Source organism: Macrosteles quadrilineatus, unplaced genomic scaffold, assembly GCF_028750875.1.
Source record: "Macrosteles quadrilineatus isolate MER2022 unplaced genomic scaffold, UCM_ALF_1.0 Scaffold_2__2_contigs__length_208266976, whole genome shotgun sequence".
Classification (NCBI taxonomy): domain Eukaryota; kingdom Metazoa; phylum Arthropoda; class Insecta; order Hemiptera; family Cicadellidae; genus Macrosteles; species Macrosteles quadrilineatus.
The window spans coordinates 158489498-158511792 of NW_026542595.1; the positions used below are offsets into that span (position 1 = coordinate 158489498).

The 22295-nt window shown below is 35.5% G+C and overlaps 1 protein-coding gene across 4 annotated transcripts in view; it reads left to right on the forward strand.

The window, feature by feature from the left end:
• The window catches only part of LOC128986823 (uncharacterized), a 96945-nt gene that overhangs the window by 48216 nt on the left and 26434 nt on the right, over window positions 1-22295 (forward strand). For all 4 annotated transcript variants that reach the window (XM_054407370.1, XM_054407368.1, XM_054407371.1 and 1 more), the window contains 4 exons: window positions 2129-2649; window positions 7480-7569; window positions 9377-9503; window positions 14780-15095. In XM_054407370.1, the coding sequence (XP_054263345.1) occupies window positions 2129-2649; window positions 7480-7569; window positions 9377-9503; window positions 14780-15095 (1054 nt within the window). The remainder of the gene's footprint in view (window positions 1-2128; window positions 2650-7479; window positions 7570-9376; window positions 9504-14779; window positions 15096-22295) is intronic.

The following is a 22295-nucleotide window of genomic DNA, read 5'->3' on the forward strand; positions in this document are numbered from 1 at the left end:
AATATACAAATTAGGGACGGTTAGAATTTTTAGTTCTTTAAAAAGTTGTTTGCAAGAATGTTTTACGGGTTTGAAAACATTATTCTAAGTATTATTTTTTGAAGTTTAAAAAGTTGATACGAACCAGAGGTGACGCCCCAAAGCTTGAATTTTTCCATACTGTTCCATACTGTAAAATTGATGAAAATAAAGCGTGATAAATCATTAGTCTAGTGTTTAAATCATTTCTTAAGATCATTCAATTAATTATATTACCCTAAAACATTTAGCATGAACTGTTTTTACGTGTCCTCCTAATTTCATTCTCATACCTCCACAAAACCCTCTGAGATATCGCCGTAAAGTCCTCTCTTACAGTCCCACAAATCTCTCTCTTATATTATATCCATTGAAAGTTACTTGGTATCCTATTTCACCGTCTAACATTCTCAAAAACTATTTATAGGCCTACATAACCCCACAAATATCTATCTTGTAATATCTCCACAAGATCCGCTCTCATATCCTCATAACGCCCTCTCTTGTGTCTCCTGGATAATCACCATCGCACAAACCCAAGTAACTGTAGAACTATCAACTCTTTTCTCATATCGCCATAAAGTCCTCTCTTATATTCCCACAAGTCCCCCTCATATATCCTCACAAAACCCTCTCATTTATCCCCACATGCCCCTCTCTCATATCCTTATAAATTCCTCTCTTATATCCCCACATGCTCCTCTCTTATATCCTTATAAATTCCTCTCTTATATCCCCACATATCCCTCTCACATATCCTCACTATGCCCTCTCTTACAATGACCGTTATATCCTCTGAATGTTCTCTCTTATATCCCCACTAATTCCTCTCACATATCCTCGTAAATCCTCTCTCATAGTGACCGTTATAGCCCCACAAGGACAAAAATCGGCACTTGGTAAATGGACGAATTTTTGAGAGAGGGCCACAAAAAACAACTGCTAAAATTTTATCTAACAATCTTCTCTCACTAGATTCTTTCTAACACTAAAAATGGCAGAGTTCCCACAAGTGACCATACAAACAAGTATCCCCGCAAAGCACCAGATGCTGGACAGAGAGAGAGAGAGAGAGAGAGAGAGAGAGAGAGAGAGAGAGAGAAGAGAGGAGAGAGAGAGAGATAGCAGATAGGGGCGTTTGATAAGGAATCTGAAAAAGTAAACAAACAAGGAACAACGTCAGACGATACTCATTTACAGCCTTATTGTGTCGCCCACTACATTTGCACACGTGACCACTTTTTGTTTCTTCCTTATCTTTCTTTGTTTCTTCCTTATCTTTCATCCGTCCCAAAATAGAATTCCTGAAATTGTTTGTTGGTATAATCTCCCCTCCCACACAAGGCACAGTGCTCAGTGCGCACTGTAGGTTGTCACGGCAACCGTGTGTCGTCATAGCGACAAGCCAATCACGCACTCGCACTGCGTTGTATGCGATAGGTGGTCGTTTGTCTCTTTCCTATCTCCTCAAAATTACGATCGATAATCATTGCGTCTTGACTGAGCTGAGGTTCGTTCTTATCAAACCTCGAATGCATGAACAACGTAGAATTGTGATAACGTTGTTTTCAATTATGACCCAAATTAAGTGTTTTGACTTAGTATTAAAAGCTCGGCTCAAACTTCGAGCTTTTTCAAAATGCCTCGAGCCGAGCCGAATAATGAGAAGCTCGACCAAAAAGCTCGAAGATTCGAGTACTCGCACACCCCTAGTTGAAAAATGTCGGTTCTTAATTAAAATGAATTTAAAAGGGTACTAATGATTTTATAATGTTTTTGATTATTTATATAGGTAGTAGTAGCCCTAATCACAATCATACTTATTATATATATGTGTGAATTTGAACGGATGGTGTTTGGCCTCTAGGGACCTCAAAACGAAAAAGTAAATCGGTCCTGGGTCCAGGTCTTACCATGAGTACAACGGTAATAGCTTGTTCCCTATATGGAAAATTCGCTATAAGTAAGACACTACCCCTCTGAGGGTTAAGATAACCTTGTTCCTGTTTACAGTACGCGGGTTTTGCTATCCCACAAGTGAAGTCGGCACATAAACTCTAATTTTTACTACATTGATTAGGCTTATTTTACTTCTGTTTTTTTTTTTCAGTGACCAAGAAACCCACAGTAACTTCAGATCTCCAAACCACTACAGAAATGACAGTTTTAGACATCCCAATGAAAATTCTAGACATCAGTCTCATGATTACAGGGCCATGCCTAGTAATAATTACAGGCCTCAGTTCAGTAGTGAGAGAATGAAGAGCACTCCCCAAAATTATCAAAACACTCAAAACCGTGGCCCCCGTTGTGAAGAAAATAGAGACAACAGGGGCTCCCAAAGTGAAGAAAATAGAGATAACAGGGGTCCCCGATGTGAAGAAAATAGAGATAACAGGGGCTCCCGATGTGAAGAAAATAGAGATAACAGGGGTCCCCGATGTGAAGAAACTAGAAGCAATAGGAGAGAGAACCGCAGTAACAGATTTAGTGAAAAAACTGATTGTAACGAACAAGTCAACTGTTCTGAAACCTATCCTCTGAGGCACGACGACGGCCCAAACAAGGATAAAGATAACATAAAGATCTTATCTAAAGATCAAACTAACCGGGACACAGGAATGTCTAGAGGTCAGTATTATGATGTATACTTAGATAGAATAGGGAATATTGAGATGCTGTAAACTGTTGCTAAGATGGTGTAGGCAGTATTAATCTGTTACTAAGGTATAATGTGTGACCGTAAATCAAGGCTCCTTTGGGCACCCAAGTAATTCAAAGCAAGCAAGCCAATAACGCAAGTTAGCTAGTTCAAATTTGTGACCAACGCCATGTTCTTTACTACATTCACTGCTATGCAACAATAAGTCTCGTTATAGGTGCCGAAAATTGGAAATGTATTTCAATAGGGGTTCCCGCTTTCCCCAGAAATAACCTAATCATTGGTCTAAGATTCAAACAAGCTCACTTGGCCGCGACACAGACTTTCATTTCCTGACAAACCTCATAATATGATCACTTTTACTTTGCTATGTACAACACTTCTTGTTTTCAGTGTACAGTAGAAACTTGATAAACTGGAATGAAGTTTAGGCATAATATTTACAAGAGACTTTTTCTGTATTTATGTTCAATTTTATTTTGATTCCAGCAAAGTAATGGGGGTCTGGGAAGTTTTTGAATTCATAACTATTATAAATGTAGTATACTTTGGGTCAGGCTCAAAATAAACAATATCCTATATTAAGTATCCATCTACAAAAGATAATGATATTTTTAGAATCTCTCATAATAACACTTTCTTTGTGAACTCATTGTAAAAAATCTTTAAATCGTAATGTCAGTAACATATTATAAATCAAACACTGTCAAAACTCAGAAGTGTTTAACAGGAGGTTAAATTGTGTAATAATTTAGTTATGACTTCCTATTGATTTAACTACAAAAACTCACTTTAAAAAAGTCAGAGGTTTAAAATTATGTTTGGTTAATAAGTTAATTAGAAAATTTATTGTATTATGCATTTATCACAAATCCGTCCTAACTATATCTTGTCACTTACCTTACCATCTTAAAGACCACAGTGAAGTTGTAATAATACCCCACGTTCCTAAAACATCATGATTTTTATGATAATCAAAGCTTTCAATGATAATCTACAGGTTGTAAAGATTTGTAAAAAAACAAGTGGGCTAGGTTGGTCCTTTGCATATTGCTGCAATATTGTAAATTTTTTTCGCGAAAACAGAGAATAGATGCAGGGTGTCTAGTAGTCGGGAAAGTCGGGAATTAGTATTGAATTTCAAAATAGTCTTGAAAAGTCGGGATTTAGTCTTAAATTTGATTTCAAAGTCGGGAATTTTTATGATTTTGCCGCGATCGCCGTCTTCCGTTTACGTAGACAGAGAGATGATGAGAGAATGATGATAGTCCTCACGACCTCGGGAAATGTTCATGATTTTGTCGCGATCGCGGACGACGGCGATGACGTTTCCGTGACCGCGGGAGATGACGATGAAGTTTCCGTGACCGCGGGAGACGACGATGATGTCTACACGGCCGCTGGAAATGTTCTCGATTTTGCCGTGATCGCGGACGTCGACGATAACGTTTCCGTGACCGCGGGAGACGACGATGTTGTCTACAGGGCCGCGGGAAATGTTCATAATTTTGCCGCGATAGTGGACGACGACGATGACGTTTCCGAAACCACGGGAGACGACGATGACCTCTCCGTGACCGCTGGGGACGACGATAACGTTACCGTGACCACGGGAGACGACGATGACGTTTCCGTGACCACAGGAGATGATGATGATGTTTCCGTGACCGCGGAAGATGACGATGATATATCTGCTCGGCTGCGGGAAATGTTCATAATTTTGTCGCGATCGACGACGATGACGTTTCCGTGACCGCGGGAGACAACGATGGTGTCTACACGGCCGCGGTAAATATTCATAATTTTGCCATGATCGCGGACGTCTACGATAACGTTTCCGTGACCGCAGGAGATGACGGTGATGTCTAAACAGCCGCGGAAAATGTTCATGATTTTGCCACGATCCCGGACGACGACGATGACGTTTCCGTGACCGCGGGAGATGACGATGACGTTTCCGTAACCGCGGGAGATGACGATGACGTTTCCGTGACCGCGGGAGATGACGATGACGTTTCCGTGACCGCGGGAGATGACGATGACGTTTCCGTGACCGCGGGAGATGACGGTGATGTCTAAACAGCCGCGGGAAACGTTCATGATTTTTCCGCGATCCCGGACAACGACGATGACATTTCCGTGACCGCGGGAGACGACGATGATGTCTACACGGCAGCGGGAAATTTTTATGATTTTGCCGCGATCGAGGACGACGGCGATGACGTTTCCATGTCCGCGGGAGATGACGATGATGTCTACACGGCATCGGGAAGTGTTCATGATTTGGCCGCGATCGAGGACGAAGGCGATGACGTTTTTGTGACCGCGGGAGATGACGATGACGTTTCCGTGACCGCGGAGATGACAATGACGTTTCCGTGACCGCGGGAGTCGACGATGATATCTGCTCGGCCGCGGGAAATATTCATGATTTTATCGCGATCGCGGACGACGACGATTACGTTTCTGTGGCCGCGGGACGTGACGATGGAGTTTCCGTGACCGCAGGAGACGACGATGATGTATACACGGCCGCGGGAAGTGTTTATGATTTTGCCGTGATCGCGGACGACGACAATCACGTTTCTGTAACCGCTGCAGTCAATGATGATGTCTAAACGTATGGTACGCAGAAGATTTCATGATAAAAAAAAACCAAATTTGCTAGTTAGATTGTTTTATTGCTGCATTATTTCTTTACTTGAAAACACCACACTATCATAATACTACTTTATGACAAAGACAAAGAGTTGGTGTAGTATTATTTAGAAAATTTGGTTAGAAATAGCTATAAAAATTGGTATAGGTATCAAGAATCGAGAATCGATACATTTTGGTATCAACACCCACTAATTGTGGAAAAAACTAGTCTTGAAAAATCTGGAATTAGTCTTGAAAAGTCTGGAATTAGTCTTGAATTTTATAATGGAAATAAACTAGACACCCTGTAGATGGTCCTTGATCACAATATAAGAACGTTTTTCTTGCCCAAAAAGTCCCAAAACTATTCAAATCCACATATAAAAATTGGAAATAAAAACTTCCAAAACATTAGTTTTAATATTCCTAGCTCTAAGCTAAAACAAGTCAATCACGTTAAACTGTGAATATTTCAAAATTCTTCTAATATACAGCAATGCCCTTCTTACTACTTGGTACTTACTGTTCTGTTGCTCAGCAGACCGTTTCAGTATTGAAAAAAAAACACTAACATTTTAGTCTCTTCCTGGGAACCGCTGGTATATATGATATTTCCTGGAATCGATGACTAATGTTACGACCAAAATAATAACAATAAATAATTGTAATCTAGCAGCTATAACCTTTTTCATGAGTGGGTAGCGAGTGTGCATGTGTGAGATTCCACTTGCCAGTGTACTCAAGGCCTATAGGTCGGCCGCTAAGAAAGCGACCTCCTCTAGCATTGGTTAGCATTAGTGCGCAGGTCGCTTTCTAAGCGGCCGACCTATAGTTTGGTGTTAGGCAAGATAATTTATAAATCAGATATCAAATAATGGAATGAAATAGCCCTAATCATATTTTTTTTGTAAAAAATATAATACAAATTCCATACTAGTAAAAGAATACACTGTACAATAAGACATAGCTAATAAACGTAAAAAAATAACTGCTGACATTTTCAGGAAATACCTACATAGGGGCCTGTGCGTGGACATGAGTTATGAATATGATTATTATTAAATGACAAGTTAAATTCAGAAAAGTTTTTAAACTAGTGTATTTGCTGAATAAAAATGTTATCTTGCTTGGAACAGATTTTTTTTATTTTTCTGAACTAAAATATCAACTGAGGTAATTGGTACTAGATCGTCAGAGCCTGTTATGAATCAATTTTGTGGTGAAGATTGAGGGGATTTGAGGGGGATTGGATGGAGAGTGGTGAGGGTCAACAGTTAGGTTGGCCTAGCACAATAAAAACCTTGGTATCCTCTAAACTCTGCCCAACAAGCCACTAGTACTATACACATCTTAAATTGCCTAACAGTCAAAACTCCCAATTCCACAAAAAGATTGTTGAATGTCTAAAATGTTTTTCTTCCAAGCACCTTTTAGTACAGATTTCCGCACTACAAAAATAGGTTGAAAGTTTGGTATGCACTACCAAATGCAATAATACCAAATTATAACAATATTTGCACATAAGTTTGTATGAGATTTTAATTTCTATTTCTTCTAAAAGATCGCCAAGTTGTCTCAATGTATGAATCAGGTAGGCTACAGTAATTTATTTAATGTATGTAATTATATATTAAATCACAGTAGCCTACAATATTTAATTACACACATACTATTTATTTTTTAAGCTATGATTTTTGAGTGATTGGATTGAGCCAGATTATTGGAGGGTCTGGATCATTGATGGCCTAATTATCAAGGGTTTACTGTATCAAATCAATGCAATTTGACATCATAGGGACTTTTTCACACTTAGCTAGGACTGTTTTAGCTATCTAATCACATCAGAGATCAGGGCGTGTAAATATGTAATACAAACGTAATACTTGTTTTATAGTCACCGCTGCCTAGCAACTATTTATCATTATTTTTGCTGATTCCTAAAATGTCTTCACATAACCTTAAAGTTGTAGTTGTGTCGACTGTTAGTGTGCATTATTATTGTAGTGAATTGTGATAATAGGGTATAGTGTGGTGAAAAATTGTGTTTGTACCACGGACCGAAATAGTTTTGCAGCTCTCGCCTTCAAAACGAGCCCTAGGTACGAAATATACTATAACATATGTAGTAAATTTATTATTGATTATAATCTTTCTCTCAGGACAAAATGCTTGGGTTGGGCGTAGTGAAAATTTGTTCAAAGAAGAAAAACCTAGATCGTCAGAGACTGTTAAGAATCAACAAGTTCAAGGTATGTAAATTTCTATGTATCTTTTCACGTCCAGATTAAAAGTTTGATAACTAGGTCAAATTATCATTTACTGTACTTAAATCAGTACCTAAATACATTATTCCGTATTCTTCTAGCCTATTGTGCTAACAAGTGATCATAGGCTTAAATGAAATGTCATCAAGACACGTCAATTTAATTTATAAAACCATTTCAAGTGAACTATTAAGGTGAAACATTAAGGCTTATCACCTAAAATTTGTGGTCAGTTTGAACTCAAAGATTGTTGCTTTAGGCCTGCATATCCTACAGAGTAATTTATGTTTGTTCTCAAGAAATGTGAAAGACACCTTGATCTATCTGTAAACAATGAATCGCGGACCAAAGTACATTTAATATCTAGTCTAATGGGGGTTCACAAATACATTTTGACGGGGTTGGACCAAGGTGCATCTAGCACTTACCTCAGGCAGCCCTGTGCAAGGAACTAATATTATATTTTCATGGTTAGATCAAGACAATGGCTGGGTCATCTGTGCGACTGAATCCCATTAGTAGCGCCTCACTGAATACACCACTTAAAAGTGGATTTGAAAATATCCACAAGGTCAAAATAAAAAACAGTAGGCCTAGTTATCTAAAAAACTATTTTTGTTTGTCCCATGTTAATCGGCCTATTTTAAAATTCAGACTTTTGTTCTATACGGTTTATGCTGTACGGGGGTCGTTGCTTTGATCATGGGACACTATCACGGATGTTGCCGTGACCGCAGGAAATCATCATAAATTTTGCTGGGGTTGAAATATATAATCACGGATGTCGGATATCATATTTACCTAAAAATATAAAGGCTAGTTAAAAGCAACAGGCTTAGACCTATCAAAAACAGTATGTATTTACTTAGCTGTAATCAATTTTGTACTTAGTCTATGACTAGGCCTATTCAGTTTCATGTAATGTGGCACTTTATCTATACTATAGTACGAGTAACGTTTGCTCACAATGATTTCAAAAACGACTCCTAATCATTTTTGACTGCAGAATCTGGAATCAACAATTATGGAAATTTGGAGTAATTACTTAATTAACACCATACCTCTCGTGGGGGCCTTACCCTCATATTCCCAGGCTCCTACCACGCGTGCATCTCAACGGCAATTAATTAAAGTCAAGTAATTGGTAAATCAATTACTAAATCAAGTAGAGGGAACCCGATGTGAAATGTAGGCCAAACTATACCATATGAGATTAACTATTGTATAGGCCTAACATTAATTCTTATACAACGGCTCAGATTTTAAAAATTACAAAACTGTAATGATATATTCCTACTATTTTAAATGCAGAATTTTTATTTCAGAATTTTTTTACTGTGTCAGTAATGCGAGTTTATTAAGCCCAAAAATGATTCTCAATGACTTAGGACGACAGGGCCGTGCACAAAATGTTGCGCAAATAGCACCAATATGTGAGCAAGATAAAATGATTTTAAATAATTTTTTTTATAAATATCTTTGACTGTATTTTATAACATCATGTAATTAATTGTATATATATAGACCTATGTTTTTTTTTTTTTTTTTATTTTTTTTTTACGTTTTGTCCAAAATAAACACCACAATCAATGCTTGGTCGCCTAGTACTTGAATAAATAATGGTTTTACTTTGAGGACTGCCAGTATGATAAGATTAAACAAAGGACACTTTACAGTATTCTACCAATAATGAGTAGGCCTGCAAAAATTTGCTATGGGTAAACTTAACTAAGTACCTGTTTTTTTTTCTCTTTACTTCAGCTCTTGTTACATTTATATCATGTCTGTTTAGGTACTATCAAACAAAATATCGTCAAACAGATTCCGGGTGACTTATTTTCTGCACCACATGACTTTGCTCTTGCCCATTGTGTGGCACAAGATTTCCGCATGGGCAGTGGAATAGCTGTGAAGTTTAAGTAAGTAATAGTTTCTTGTCCAGATTTTAAGCAAACAAGTATATAGAGTGAGTTTTAATTGTGGCCCCCACTTTTTTTCTAGAATTTTTTCAAATATCAATCCCAGACCACTTCTTAACATTGTTGGGTAGTAAGTACTTCATTTTGACGAGGTGGTAATTTCCAGCCGCCATCTTGGATTCACCATATTAGATGCAAAATATTTTTTTCTTATGTAAGGATGGGTTGTGACCTATTACTTAAAACTATATTTTTACCCTGATTACAATGCCACAAACCGTTTAAAAAAATCTTGATCCGTTCAAAAGTTATGAGGGTTTTTTAAAACTTTATTTTTAGCCCTTTTTTAAATATCGAGGGCCTAAGTCTAATACCACGTATCTTCCAAATATAGGGTTTTGAGATTTATAGTAAAAACAATAGATTTCATTGTCTCTCACCTAATTCTAAAACCTCGTAAGTCTATAAAAATGGGAAATAATTTTAAAAAATGGGAAATGTAGACCTCGTATCTTGCAGTATTGGTAAACCTTCCTTCTAGCAACACGTATCTTGTATTGTTTACAGTGTGCAAAAGGTGGTCAGCTGTGCGGGTCTGTTATTGTTATGCAGTTTCATAGTGAAAAAGTGAATTTCAGTGTTCAAAATGTAGTAAATATAAAATAGAATTAACTCAGTTTTGTATATATGCAATTAGTTTATTTGTGGCTTTATTACAATTTATGTAATACGTTGTCATAAATCAGTGTTAAGATACGAGGTCTTAGAAGGAGGAATATTCTTACTGTAAAAATACGTTATAACTTGTTATACAAATTATTGTATTAACTTTTTTGCTAAGGAATAATTTTATACTCTAATTTTTTCTGTAATACAATAAAATAGTAATTATAACAATACAGTTGTTATAATAAAAATGCTTAGTGTTTATTTAGCAATACCTCGTACCTTACAAATTGGTAAATTCTAATAACTCGTATACCCAATTTCAATACCACGTAAGTTAACCCTCCAACTGGCACATTTAAAAAAAGTTTACTACAATACCTCGTATCTTACTTTTTTTTATAATAACTCTTGTAAATAATAAATAAACATAAGAAGTGGTTTGTTTTATCAAATTTAATAACTACATGTACATTCCTATAAAGTAATGAGCTGTTTTTCGTAAAACCATAATAATTACAACGTTTTTTTGCTCTCCTGTAAAGTAGGCATTTTCCTCATACATTGTGCGACAAAACAAATTCCGCAGTTTTGAGGATTAATAAATAAAAAACGTGGATACTTAGAAACATAATATTTTAATCTTATAAATACATAGAACATACCATTTTGAATTTACTTAGTTTTGAAGATGATGTCGTTAAGATGGTGGCCATTGGCTTCGATACACATTTGTAGTCGTTCTCTGAAGTTCCGTGCAGCTCTTGAGCACATTTCACGGGGTACGGCATTCACTTCTTCGATGATCCGCTGTTTCAGCTCCTGCAGTGTATGAGGCCGACTTTTAAACACCTTTTCCTTTAAGTAGCCCCAAAGAAAATAGTCACATATACTCAAATCAGGTGACCGCGCAGGCCAGCCAACATCACCCCTCAAAGAGACCAGACGTTCAGGAAACATTTCCCTCAACACATCCATGGAAAATCGAGATGTGTGAGCTGTAGCTCCATCCTGTTGGAACCACAAGTCCCCTAATCCATGTTCTTCAACAATGTCATTGATTCTTGGTTCCAAGAAGTTTCGCAGCATTGACATGTAACGTTCAGAATTAACGGTCACTGACACACCTTCTTCCTCAAAAAAGTAAGGGCCTATAACACCAAACTGAGACACTGCACACCACACTGTGACCTTGGGAGAATGTTGCGGTTTCTCGTGCAAAATGTGAGGGTTGTTTTCAGCCCAGTAGCGAAAATTCTGCTTATTGACATGACCACTGAGGTGAAAATGTGCCTCGTCACTGCTGAAAAAAACTGCATCTTCGGGGATCTGTTGAAGCATTTGCTCACAAAGATTTTGTCGGTTCACATGGTCTACAGGGCGTAGTTCCTGGACGCACATAATTTTAAAAGGATGAAACTTTAAATCGTATCGAAGCATTCTTCTTAAGCTACGGTCTGAAATCCCAAGTGCAACTGCATGCCTTCGAGCAGAACGTGTCGGCGAATCCTCAACTGCTGCTCTCACTCGTTGGACATTTTCCGGTGTTCTAACGGACCTACGTCGACCATGATGGCGTTTATTAATGTGCTTCCAGTTTCTTCTAACTGCTGAACCCAAGAACGAATCGTTTTTGCGTCCGGAACATTTTTATTCCGTGGAACATTGAATTGTCGTCTGAAGGCCCGTTGTGTAGCAACCACAGAACGACTGTTTTCGTAAAACGCACGCACAGCAAAACCGCGCTACTGAAATGGGGTCAGCGACAGAACAAAGGGAGACCACCTGCACCTGCCTACCCCCACCACTGCCCGAGCGGCGGGAGATTGAAACTGCGGAATTTGTTTTGCCGCACCCTGTACGTGGTATTAGACTTAGGCCCTCGATATGAAGGGGGTGTTGTTACCCATCATTTCGAAATACTTTTTTTAAGCTGAACTCAATTCCTCGATCCATTTTTCATTTTAATATTTTGATTTTGAAATATTGACATTTTTAACGAAAAAATTGCAATATTTCATGAAGAATACTTGATAACAAAAAATGGATTTCGGAACTGAGTTTATCTTAAAAAAGTAATTCAAAATGATGGGTCACAACACCCCCTTCATATTTAAAAAAATTTATCACATTTCAAAATGGCGTATTCAAGATTGGACCTTGTAAAATTTGGACCTTGTGAAACGCTCTGTTTATTTGATATTTTAACATTGGACATTGTGAAACGGTGATTATTTGAATGTCATAGTTTTGGACCTTAAATTTGGACCTTGTGAAACGCTCTGTTCATTTGATATTTTACGTTGGAGTTTGTGAAATTTGGACATTGTGAAACGATGATTATTTGAAAGTTAGAGTTTTGGATTTTATGAAATTTGGACCTTGTGAAACGCTCTGTTTATTAAAATTTTAACCGTTGGACCTTGTGAAATTTTGACTTTACGAAATTTCACCCGTTATTTCTTCTTGTGCTACAAGGGAAACTTAAGTTTGTTGTGATTAATCTTGAAACTTGAGTAAAAATATTTTCAAATGACTAACAAAATTTCAGTTTTCAGTCTTTATGGCACTGTTCTATAAATAACACAATGAATATAAGTAATGTTGAAGAAAATAAAATGTTTGGCTAGCCCTCTTTCACACCAGTTTGGTGTAGGCCCGTCCCATATTGGACAAATTTTATACTATTGAATCACATGGGAGCTTTCACACTAGTGCAATTTTGCCTCCACAAACCTAAATGCTGGCCTGGATCGGATGGCTAGTTTTTAGAACATTGCCTCTTTTGTATGCTTTCACACTTGTGCATTCCGGGCTGGTTTTGCCTGGACATTAATCACTAAATCAGTAGCTATCTTCGACGGTCTGAGTCTATCAGTAGTTGAGTATGGTAAATTTTCTATTACTCTTTTTCATTTAATATGAAAGTTTGTTGTATTTAATATGGAGAAAAACATTTTTATCGAATGAGCACTTGATTAGTTTGGTCAAGAGTATTATATTTTGGTTTGATTTGCAGGGCAGGGATGTGGGACAGTTACCCCTGCCGCAGCAAACTATTTTTAATTTTTTTCCTTGATAAATTTTTAGCAAAATATTTTCTGGTTTCAAATATGTCTGACTTATTTCATATTTAAATAATATTAGGTTTAACAAACACTCAAGTTTGCTTCAAATAATAAAGTGTTATTTTCAAAACATCATACATTTATACATGCATAAAAATGCACATTTATCAAAATTTTAACTAAAGAATTACCGGTACTTTTTCCTCTGGGGCCATCAAAACAAAAAAGGGTCCTAGGTCTGTACAGTAGACTCCCTCTTAACCGGACTCCTTGGGACTCAGGCCAGTTCGGATAACGGTTTTCTGGTTAACCCGACGTCCCCCAATAACTAGTTAAAACGGACCGTTTAAATGCATACTGTTACAGTATTTGACTTAAGGGGGCATCATACACAAAACAAATTATGTCCGTTAGCACGATAACTCGAGCATATTTTTATGAAATTTGGTACAAACGTGTAAACCTGCATTTATTTGAACAAGTTCGTAAATTAGCATGATCGGACAATGGAAAACTGGGGTTTGGGGGGTTTTATGGGGTAATAATTCTAAAACACATAATTTTACAATTTCTTTCCAAACCATTTTGTAGAGCTTAAAAAACAAATAATTTAATATATTGAAGTGTTGTTATGCGCCTAATGGTTATGGAGAAAGTTCCAAAAAATTATAAAATTTGAAATTTCCATGTTATTCATATGGAGAATAAGTCATCTGTTATACAATCATCTGTTATAGTTTGCTTGTCTATAAACAAATTTTGATCAAATTTGGAAATACATTCATCTCTTACTAAATTACAGTATTAACATTTTACAACAAAAAACACTTTTTTACCCTCCCTGTTGCAGCAAACCTAAGTACTCGTTAAACTAATTCTATTAAATAGGGAATAAATGTAATCACTTACTAAAAAAGAATTCGTCAAAACTTTGAAAGTGCACTGATATCATACCATAGTTATGTACTAAACGGAAACATGGTGAGAGGTGAGTTTAGAGTTAAAATTCTAAGGTATGCTGTGGACATTCTACAGAAGTTAAAGATCTTCCCTTCATCACCCTGCAGCTGTACCCATAAATTTTGAAAATGCAATCAATCAGCCTTTTTGCATACACCAAACTTTGATCAAAATAACATCTTTATCACGGGAGCACTGTACTCTTTCTTTTTGGATACAACAAGTAAAACAACTACTTTTCTTTTATTCATTGCAATCCCAAACGTGAAAATCACAACATTTCAGCCTGGAAAGGCCCAGATTCGAGCAACAAGTGTTAAAGGGCCTCCCGAGCCTTTGCCAGGCCTGCACCACACTCACGTGAAAGATATGTAAAATATCCAGGTATTACTGCAGGTGATTATCCAAACTAATATTGCAATCTCTTGTTAAACAGTGCCATACATTTTTCTTGGGGAAATATAATATTTACTTTGGATACTATACTGTGAAGCAAACTCCAGTAAAATTACAATCTTGGTGTCTGAAAGTTCAATTTGTTTAAGATCTCACATTTTCTTTAGTCTTGTAATTTATTTTCAGGAATGAGTTCAAGAGAGTCGGGGAGTTGTTGGACCAGAATGTGTCAGTTGGAGGTTGCGCTCACCTTGATGTGGATGGCCGATTTATCTTTTATCTGGTAACCAAGGAATTCAGTATTGGTAAACCCAGATATGAAGACCTTCATAGCTCATTGATAGCTTTGAAGGAGAAGTGTCTCCAATTCAGAGTGAAGAAGTTAGCAATGCCACGAATAGGCTGTGGACTGGACAGGTTGGACTGGTCTAGAGTAAAAACCGATATCAACCAGGTGTTCTACAATACTGACATTGAAATTCAGATCTACGACTTCAACGTGGTGAGTGCAAGTAGTTTTAGTCAAGGATCTGAAAGGTGTTGAGCATGCATGGAAAGGCTAATGCAATTTTATTTCTGATTGTTTTTATAGGCACAAAATATAGCCATCTTAAAAATGGATGTTGTCCCACCGTATGATTTTTACAAAAGATTATTGTTTTTGGTTATAAAATATTATTTTATACTGAAGATGAAATCTAAAATATATTAAACAATAAACCAGTTTTTTCACTATACAAAACATAATATTGAATATAGAAATTTAAGCGATTAGATTTGAAACAAATTAGGTGTCATTAAATACAGAAAAACCTCACTAATTCAAACCTCGATAATTCAAAAACCTCTATAATTAGATATGTTTGTCTGTTCCCCTCAGAAAACCTCTAAAATTCTTTTAATAACATAGGTACCGATAATTAAATGTGATTTTTACGCTTAATGCAGCCTCTACAATTCAAACTGCATTACCGTAAGCCTCTGTAATTTTAATTCAGGACAAAAAATACAAACAAAATCTAAATTTAGAAACACTTTCTCCATAAAGCATACAATCCATGCCAAGTAATTAAAAATTTTAATAAAAATTAGTAATACAGAAATAAATTCCACATGCCTAACCGACACGTACATTTTAGTGTCACTGTTTCTCTTTAATATTACAGTAGAACCTTGCTAATTCAAATTTTAGAGGAAAGACAATATATTTCGAACTATGGGAAGTTTGAAATATAAAGAGTTTGATTTATAGAAGTTAAAATAAATTAAGTTTTAATTATGGAGGTCCCAGTTCCAAGTATAGAGACTTTGAGAGAACGGAGACGTTCATTAGTCTCCGATCTCTCAAAGTTGGCCAGAAAAAAATTCCGCTGTATGTCCTTTCACATAGGTTTACATGGTCTAAACCCAATTTTCCAATAGTGCTGTCAGATCTCGAGATCTCCCATAACTTTATTGGAATGTTTTTTGTATAAAACTAACATTGAGTAACATAAAACCTCCCACGTAATAAATAACATAACCCTCCACGAGTAACACTAGTCTTTAGGGAGGAAAAATCTGCTGTTGAAACAATTGTAAATTTTGCTTTTGGCAATCGTATCGATCAAAAATTATTTATCGAATGATTTATTAGGTAAGGTTTCAGCCTATTGTTGTTGTCGGATAACATCGATGGTATGATAACACAATCGTAATATACGAAATAATAAATCCAAGCTAAATGCTTTTTCCTAAAAACATAATATACAAAATAAATAATTGAACCACTTACTAAACAGCTGCTTATTTGCATTAGCAGAATTGAAAACCAAAAGCTGGAAGTCCTTTTGAGAGGTTATCTTTACATACAAATTATATAGTGTTCTAGCTTTGTTTTTGTTAATTAATGATGCAATATTTAATTATACTGACCTGGGGCATTCATGCGGCATTTTCCGAGGGTGCGAAAATAGGACTGAATGTGATTTCCCCGTTCTCCCTGCCTAATTCCCATCACCCTACCCCCGGACACATAGTAAACCAGTGGGATCGGCTCATGTTATCGTTCACGGAAATATTTACTTTACCCTGTGTAAATTTTTGTCAGCACTTGCCTTTATTACACACTTATCTTTATTAAAATAACTTAAACCGGTATGACTGCCTTTTTATATAATAACTAGCTGGCCCGACAGACGTCGTCCTGTCCTAATGTGGTTTTATGTCAAATGCTCGTTCATTTTCAAGATGAGCTCGTTCGCATGGCTCAATCTGGCCCTGGTTGAAGTTTGTTTGCTACGCTCACTCACCTTTAGGTTGGAGCTCGTTCGCTGCGGTCACTTGCCTTCAGGTAAGCTCGTTTGCTACGCTAACTCGCCTCCAGGTTGAAGTTCGTTCGCTACGCTCACTCACCTTTTGGTTGCAAATTGGCTGTTGTCATAAATTTAAAAAAAATAATACAGGGTGTCCACATTCTGGAAAGTCAGGGATAGTCAGGGAAAGTCATGGAAAAAAATTCTGGTCATTGAAAGTCATGGAAATAGGCAAAAAGTCATGGAAAGTCATGGAAATCCCCAATAATGGATGGATTTGACAGGACTTAATGCTCTAGTCGGCCACAACGCCGACTATTGTAGCATTTTTCTGAATTTTTCATAAATTCACAACAATTAAATTTATTACAGCTTACAACACAAATACTATTACAACTCAAACTTCAATACAAATATTGTTATAATGTTTTGATTCGTCTTAAGTTATGTCTATTTTGATAACCTAATTTTTTGAAACACTGTAAACTCAATAAAAAATTAATAATAAAAAGTATACAGTAAGGAAAAAAGAAAGAGTAGAGAGAACTAACCAGCTATGGGGACGGAGTAGACTGCGTTTTCTTTTTTCCTTCCATATTTTGAATACCATATTATTTTTACAAAATTTATTACTCTATTGTTATCTGTTAGATACATATTTAAGTATTTTCTGTGAAATAACTTGTCTAGGCAGTATTTTGTGTGTGTATGTTACATTATAATTTTTGAGTAAAGTTCGTGAGTCATGGAAATTGATAGTAAATGGTCATGGATAGTCATGGAAAGTCATGGAAATCAATGAGAAATTTTCTGTGGACACCCTGTAATAGTGCTGCACCCTGTTAGTAAACCTATTTACATTTAATGCTATTGAACATCACAGAATCAAATTGTTTAGTTGAACCAGCTGTTAAGATTATTTAATACCATTTAAATTTGAGTACTCATAAGGTTAACATGGGAAACTCCAGAGCCAATGGGGCGGAGCCCTTTTGCTGGATCTGCACCAAACTTCACACAAACCAACCTTAAATAATGCTTAATAATGCCTGAAAGTTTCATTACAATCTGTCGAGCGGTTTCAGAGTCCATAAAGGACAAACAAACATAATGATAATTATAAGATTATTTATTTGCACATAACATACAAATTTGTAAAAATCACATGTACAGGTGCTTCGTCTTGATTTCTTAAAAATTGATTGTCAGTCCTTAATTATTCCAAAACATAAATTAGTTTCTAAGATGTTGATCACAGTCTTAAATTTAGTGCTACAATACAACATATTCAAACATAACAAGGTATAAAATTTGTAAATCTACCGGTAACAAAATGGCAACAAAAAAATTAACAGAGAATAAATATATGAACAATAATATACGATTTTGACTAGTGATGTAAAATACCCGGGTATTTAAAACTCAGGGTAAATACCCTGGATATTTACCCGGGGAAATACCCAAAATCCATAAATACCCGGGTATTTTGGGTATTTATGAAATCGATAGGAATTCATTTACATTCACCCCTAAATATGTTATTGTTATCATTACATGAAAAATTGGGATAGTCTATAACATCTTTTACAGTAACTTGAAGCTTTGCTAGTACCTTTTATCTTTGACTATTAATACAACAACTTTTATTTAACGATTTAGGACTTTTTTAAATAAAACATTAAGTTTTTAAATAAGAATGGGGTTTCGTTTTTTATCAAGACAACACCTCATAAGAGAAATAGTGAACCTAAACCTACTTCTACTGTTATTAAATTATGATAGTTAAAATTTTTTATCGTACCTTATAAATGGCATGGAAGGCTAGACAGACCTAAGGCAGAATGGCAGAATACTAAAAGAAATTAAACTTTTCTGTGTTACCGCTTAGTTGGAAACAATAATATATTTGGATAAACCTACTAAAAAAATGTAGGCCTATCTCCTGTTTTTTGGTCTAACTTAATATAATTTTGAAAGATTTATTGTGCTATAGATTTAAATGTTTTGTATCACAAGTTTATGAAATTAGTTTTTTTTTTATTTTGATACCATTGATACCAACAAAAGATCTAGAACAAAAATATTATTTATTTAATACTGCCATCCTACAGATTGAACTTTAATTATTTTCTTAAATTGTTTACACGCCTAGGCCACAACTAGGTTAAATTTTCATGTATTTATAAATAATAATTATTACTTTGCAAATTATTTTTCTTCACTTTCAATAAAATAAATTCATCTATCTATCATAGAAATTAAAAAATCATACGTAGTCAAGACCAGTGCAACCATGCGACCAGGGTATTTATGCCGGTTATGCTTTATGCTCAGACCTGGGTATTTATAGCGATTGTACCCAGAAGTAAAATGCTAGTAGTGATCATATGAAATTTTATTTAACACATTTTATCATCATTTTACTATCCTTACAGGGTTATAATTGCAAAAAAACATCTCAATCTTCTCTAACTTTAATACAAATTATAAATACCCAGTTTTTGGGTATTTACCCTGGCCTGGGGTAAATTCCCGGGTAAATACCCAATTTATATTTACCTACCCACTGGGTATTTACCCGGCCCACATCACTAATTTTGACACAAACAAATAATTCCCGTAAAGTCTTTTAATGTGATAAACATATGAAAGTAGATAATATAAAACAACAAAACTAATGCTACATGACTAGAACCACTAGATTATATTTCAGTATCATTCAAGAAATCTTGAACTTTGTAGAAGGCCTTTCTGATCAATAATCTTTCAACATTCTCTGAAAAATCTTTCTGAGACGCTTCCTTCATGTTGTTTGGTAATTTGTTAAAAAGTTTCATTCCCATGTAATAAACACCTTTTTCTAGAGCAGTGGTAGAGTGGTGTGGATAAACTAGTATTTTTTTATTTCTTGTGTTGTAATGGTGTTGGGTTTTCTCAGTTGAGTACCATGTTAGGTTGTTTCATAAATATAAATACTTGGTACTGTAAGGATTTTCAAATTTTTAAATAGGTTTTTGCATGTAGAACCTGGTCATGTTAAAGCCATTATTCTCAAGATTTTCTTTTGTGCTGTTAGTACTTCTTTAGAAAATTCAGCATTACCCCATAACACTATCCCATATTTTATTAATGAATAAAAATATCCGTAGTAGAGTGTCATTTTAGTTTCAATACTTGTGCAATGAGTTAGACAGCTCATGTTGTGACATATACTATTTAACTTCTTGCATAGCTGTGTCGTATGTTCCCGCCAATTTAAGTTCTGGTCACACACAACACCTAATAACTTTACTGAACTCTGCCATTTCACATCATCACCGCTAATTCTTAGCTTCAACTCTCCTTCCCTACTCTGTAAGTTTCTAAAATGAACTAAACTCGTCTTACTAGTATTTAAATGAAGGCCATTAATAACAAACCAATGCTCTAGATCTTGTATCGTAGCCTCTGCGTTCTCCTTTATATCTAATAAATGCTTTCCTTTTATGAGTGCTGTAGTGTCATCAGCAAACATGATTATTTTGGCATTTACATTCTCTGGGAGGTCGTTTGTGTATATAGTAAATAAAACTGGGCCTAAAATTGAGCCTTGCGGCACTCCTGTTACGTCTGTGTCATACTCAGATTCATAGTTATTGTTTTCTACTATTATTGATGTTTTTTGCCTTCTTCCTGTTAGGTATGATTCAAACCACTTCCAACTCGACCCTCTGACCCCATATTGAGTTAATTTTTTTAAAAGGACTGCATGGTCTACACAGTCAAAAGCATCTGATAGATCACAGCAAACTGCAAGAGTCGACTGTGATCCATCCATGGCCTTACATATATCATCTGTTAGTGATATTAGTGCTGAGTTTGTTGAGTGAGACTTCCTAAAACCATGCTGACTGTTTGTAATTAATCCGTTTGATTCTAAATATTCTTGTAGCTGTGTGTGTACCACCTTTTCAATTATTATAGAAAACACAGGTAATAGTGAGACAGGGCGATAGTTTTCAATTAAATTTCTATTTCCTTTCTTAAAAATTGGCCTTACGATTGAAGTTTTAAGGTTTGTTGGAAATTTACCAGTTTTTAATGATTGATTTATTATTTTTGTAAGTGGTGCAGCTATGTACTCTTTACAGTCCTTAATTAATATAACTGGAATTTTATCCCAACCTGTGGATCTCTTGTTCGATATTGACTTAATAATCTTTAATACATCTATCTCTTTTACTTCTTTAAATGTAAATTCTATATTCTCTGGGATGGCTACCTTACTACAGCACTCAATTGCTCTATGTGGCAAACTTTGAACTTTCAGTTGTTGTTTTATTTTTAGGTAATGGTTGTTAAAGTAATTAGGAATAACTATGGGGTTGTTGATAGTTTTTCCGTCAATTAATATTTCTTTTATGTCATTATTATTATTTTGTATCATTCCCAACTCATTCTTTATTACCCTTCATGATGCTCTACTCTTACATTTTTTAGATCTTTTAATAAAGTCATCATTTGCCTTACGTTTAGCTGCCCTTACAACTTTTCTAAATATTCGTCTATATATCTTGTAGTAATTTTGCAACTTGGCACTTTTATTAATCTTTATTTCACTGTGGAGAAGTCTTTTTTTCTTACTGGAAATTCGTATACCTTCTGTTATCCATTTTATTACTTTACCATTTTCTTGCCTCAAAGGTTTTACAGGAAAGGACTCATTCATATATAACATGAACTCTCTTAAAAAATTATCATAATTTTCATTTGCTGACTTGTTTGATTCTACCTTCCAATCTGTTTGCTTTATTGACTCTTTAAATTCATGAATAGCCTCTGGTGTAAATAAATCTTCTCTTTAGGGTATACTTTTTATTTTCTACTTTACATTTAAAATGGGGTATTTCAGCCCAAATGGCACTATGATCAGAAAAGCCTATGTCCTCTACCAAAATGTTTGTCAAAGTGAGTTTTTTATTTGTTATAATATTACCGATGCAAGTATTGCTAATGGGTCTAGTCACCTCTTTTGACATTTATTTTGAACCCATTGAAGTTTATTACATTATAAAATTCCTTAGACTCTGCACTATCTAAAACGTTAACATTACAGTCTGTTGCAAACAATACATTGACCTTTTTCCTAGATTTAAACATTCTAAACATAGACTGAAGCTTTTTAAGAAAGGTTCCTAGGGTAAACTTATATGGCACCCTGTAAAGGGATATAATTATAATAGGCTCTGAAAAATTTAATATTTCCACCACTGAGCACTCAAAATAGAAATCTGCATTTAAAACTTTTAGATCATCTCGTACTTTACAATTTATTCCTGAGCCTTCTTTTAGTAAAATTGCTGTTCCTCCTCTTTTGGCAGATTTTCTAACATAATAGTCTACCATAAAGTAACCTTTAACTTTGTTTA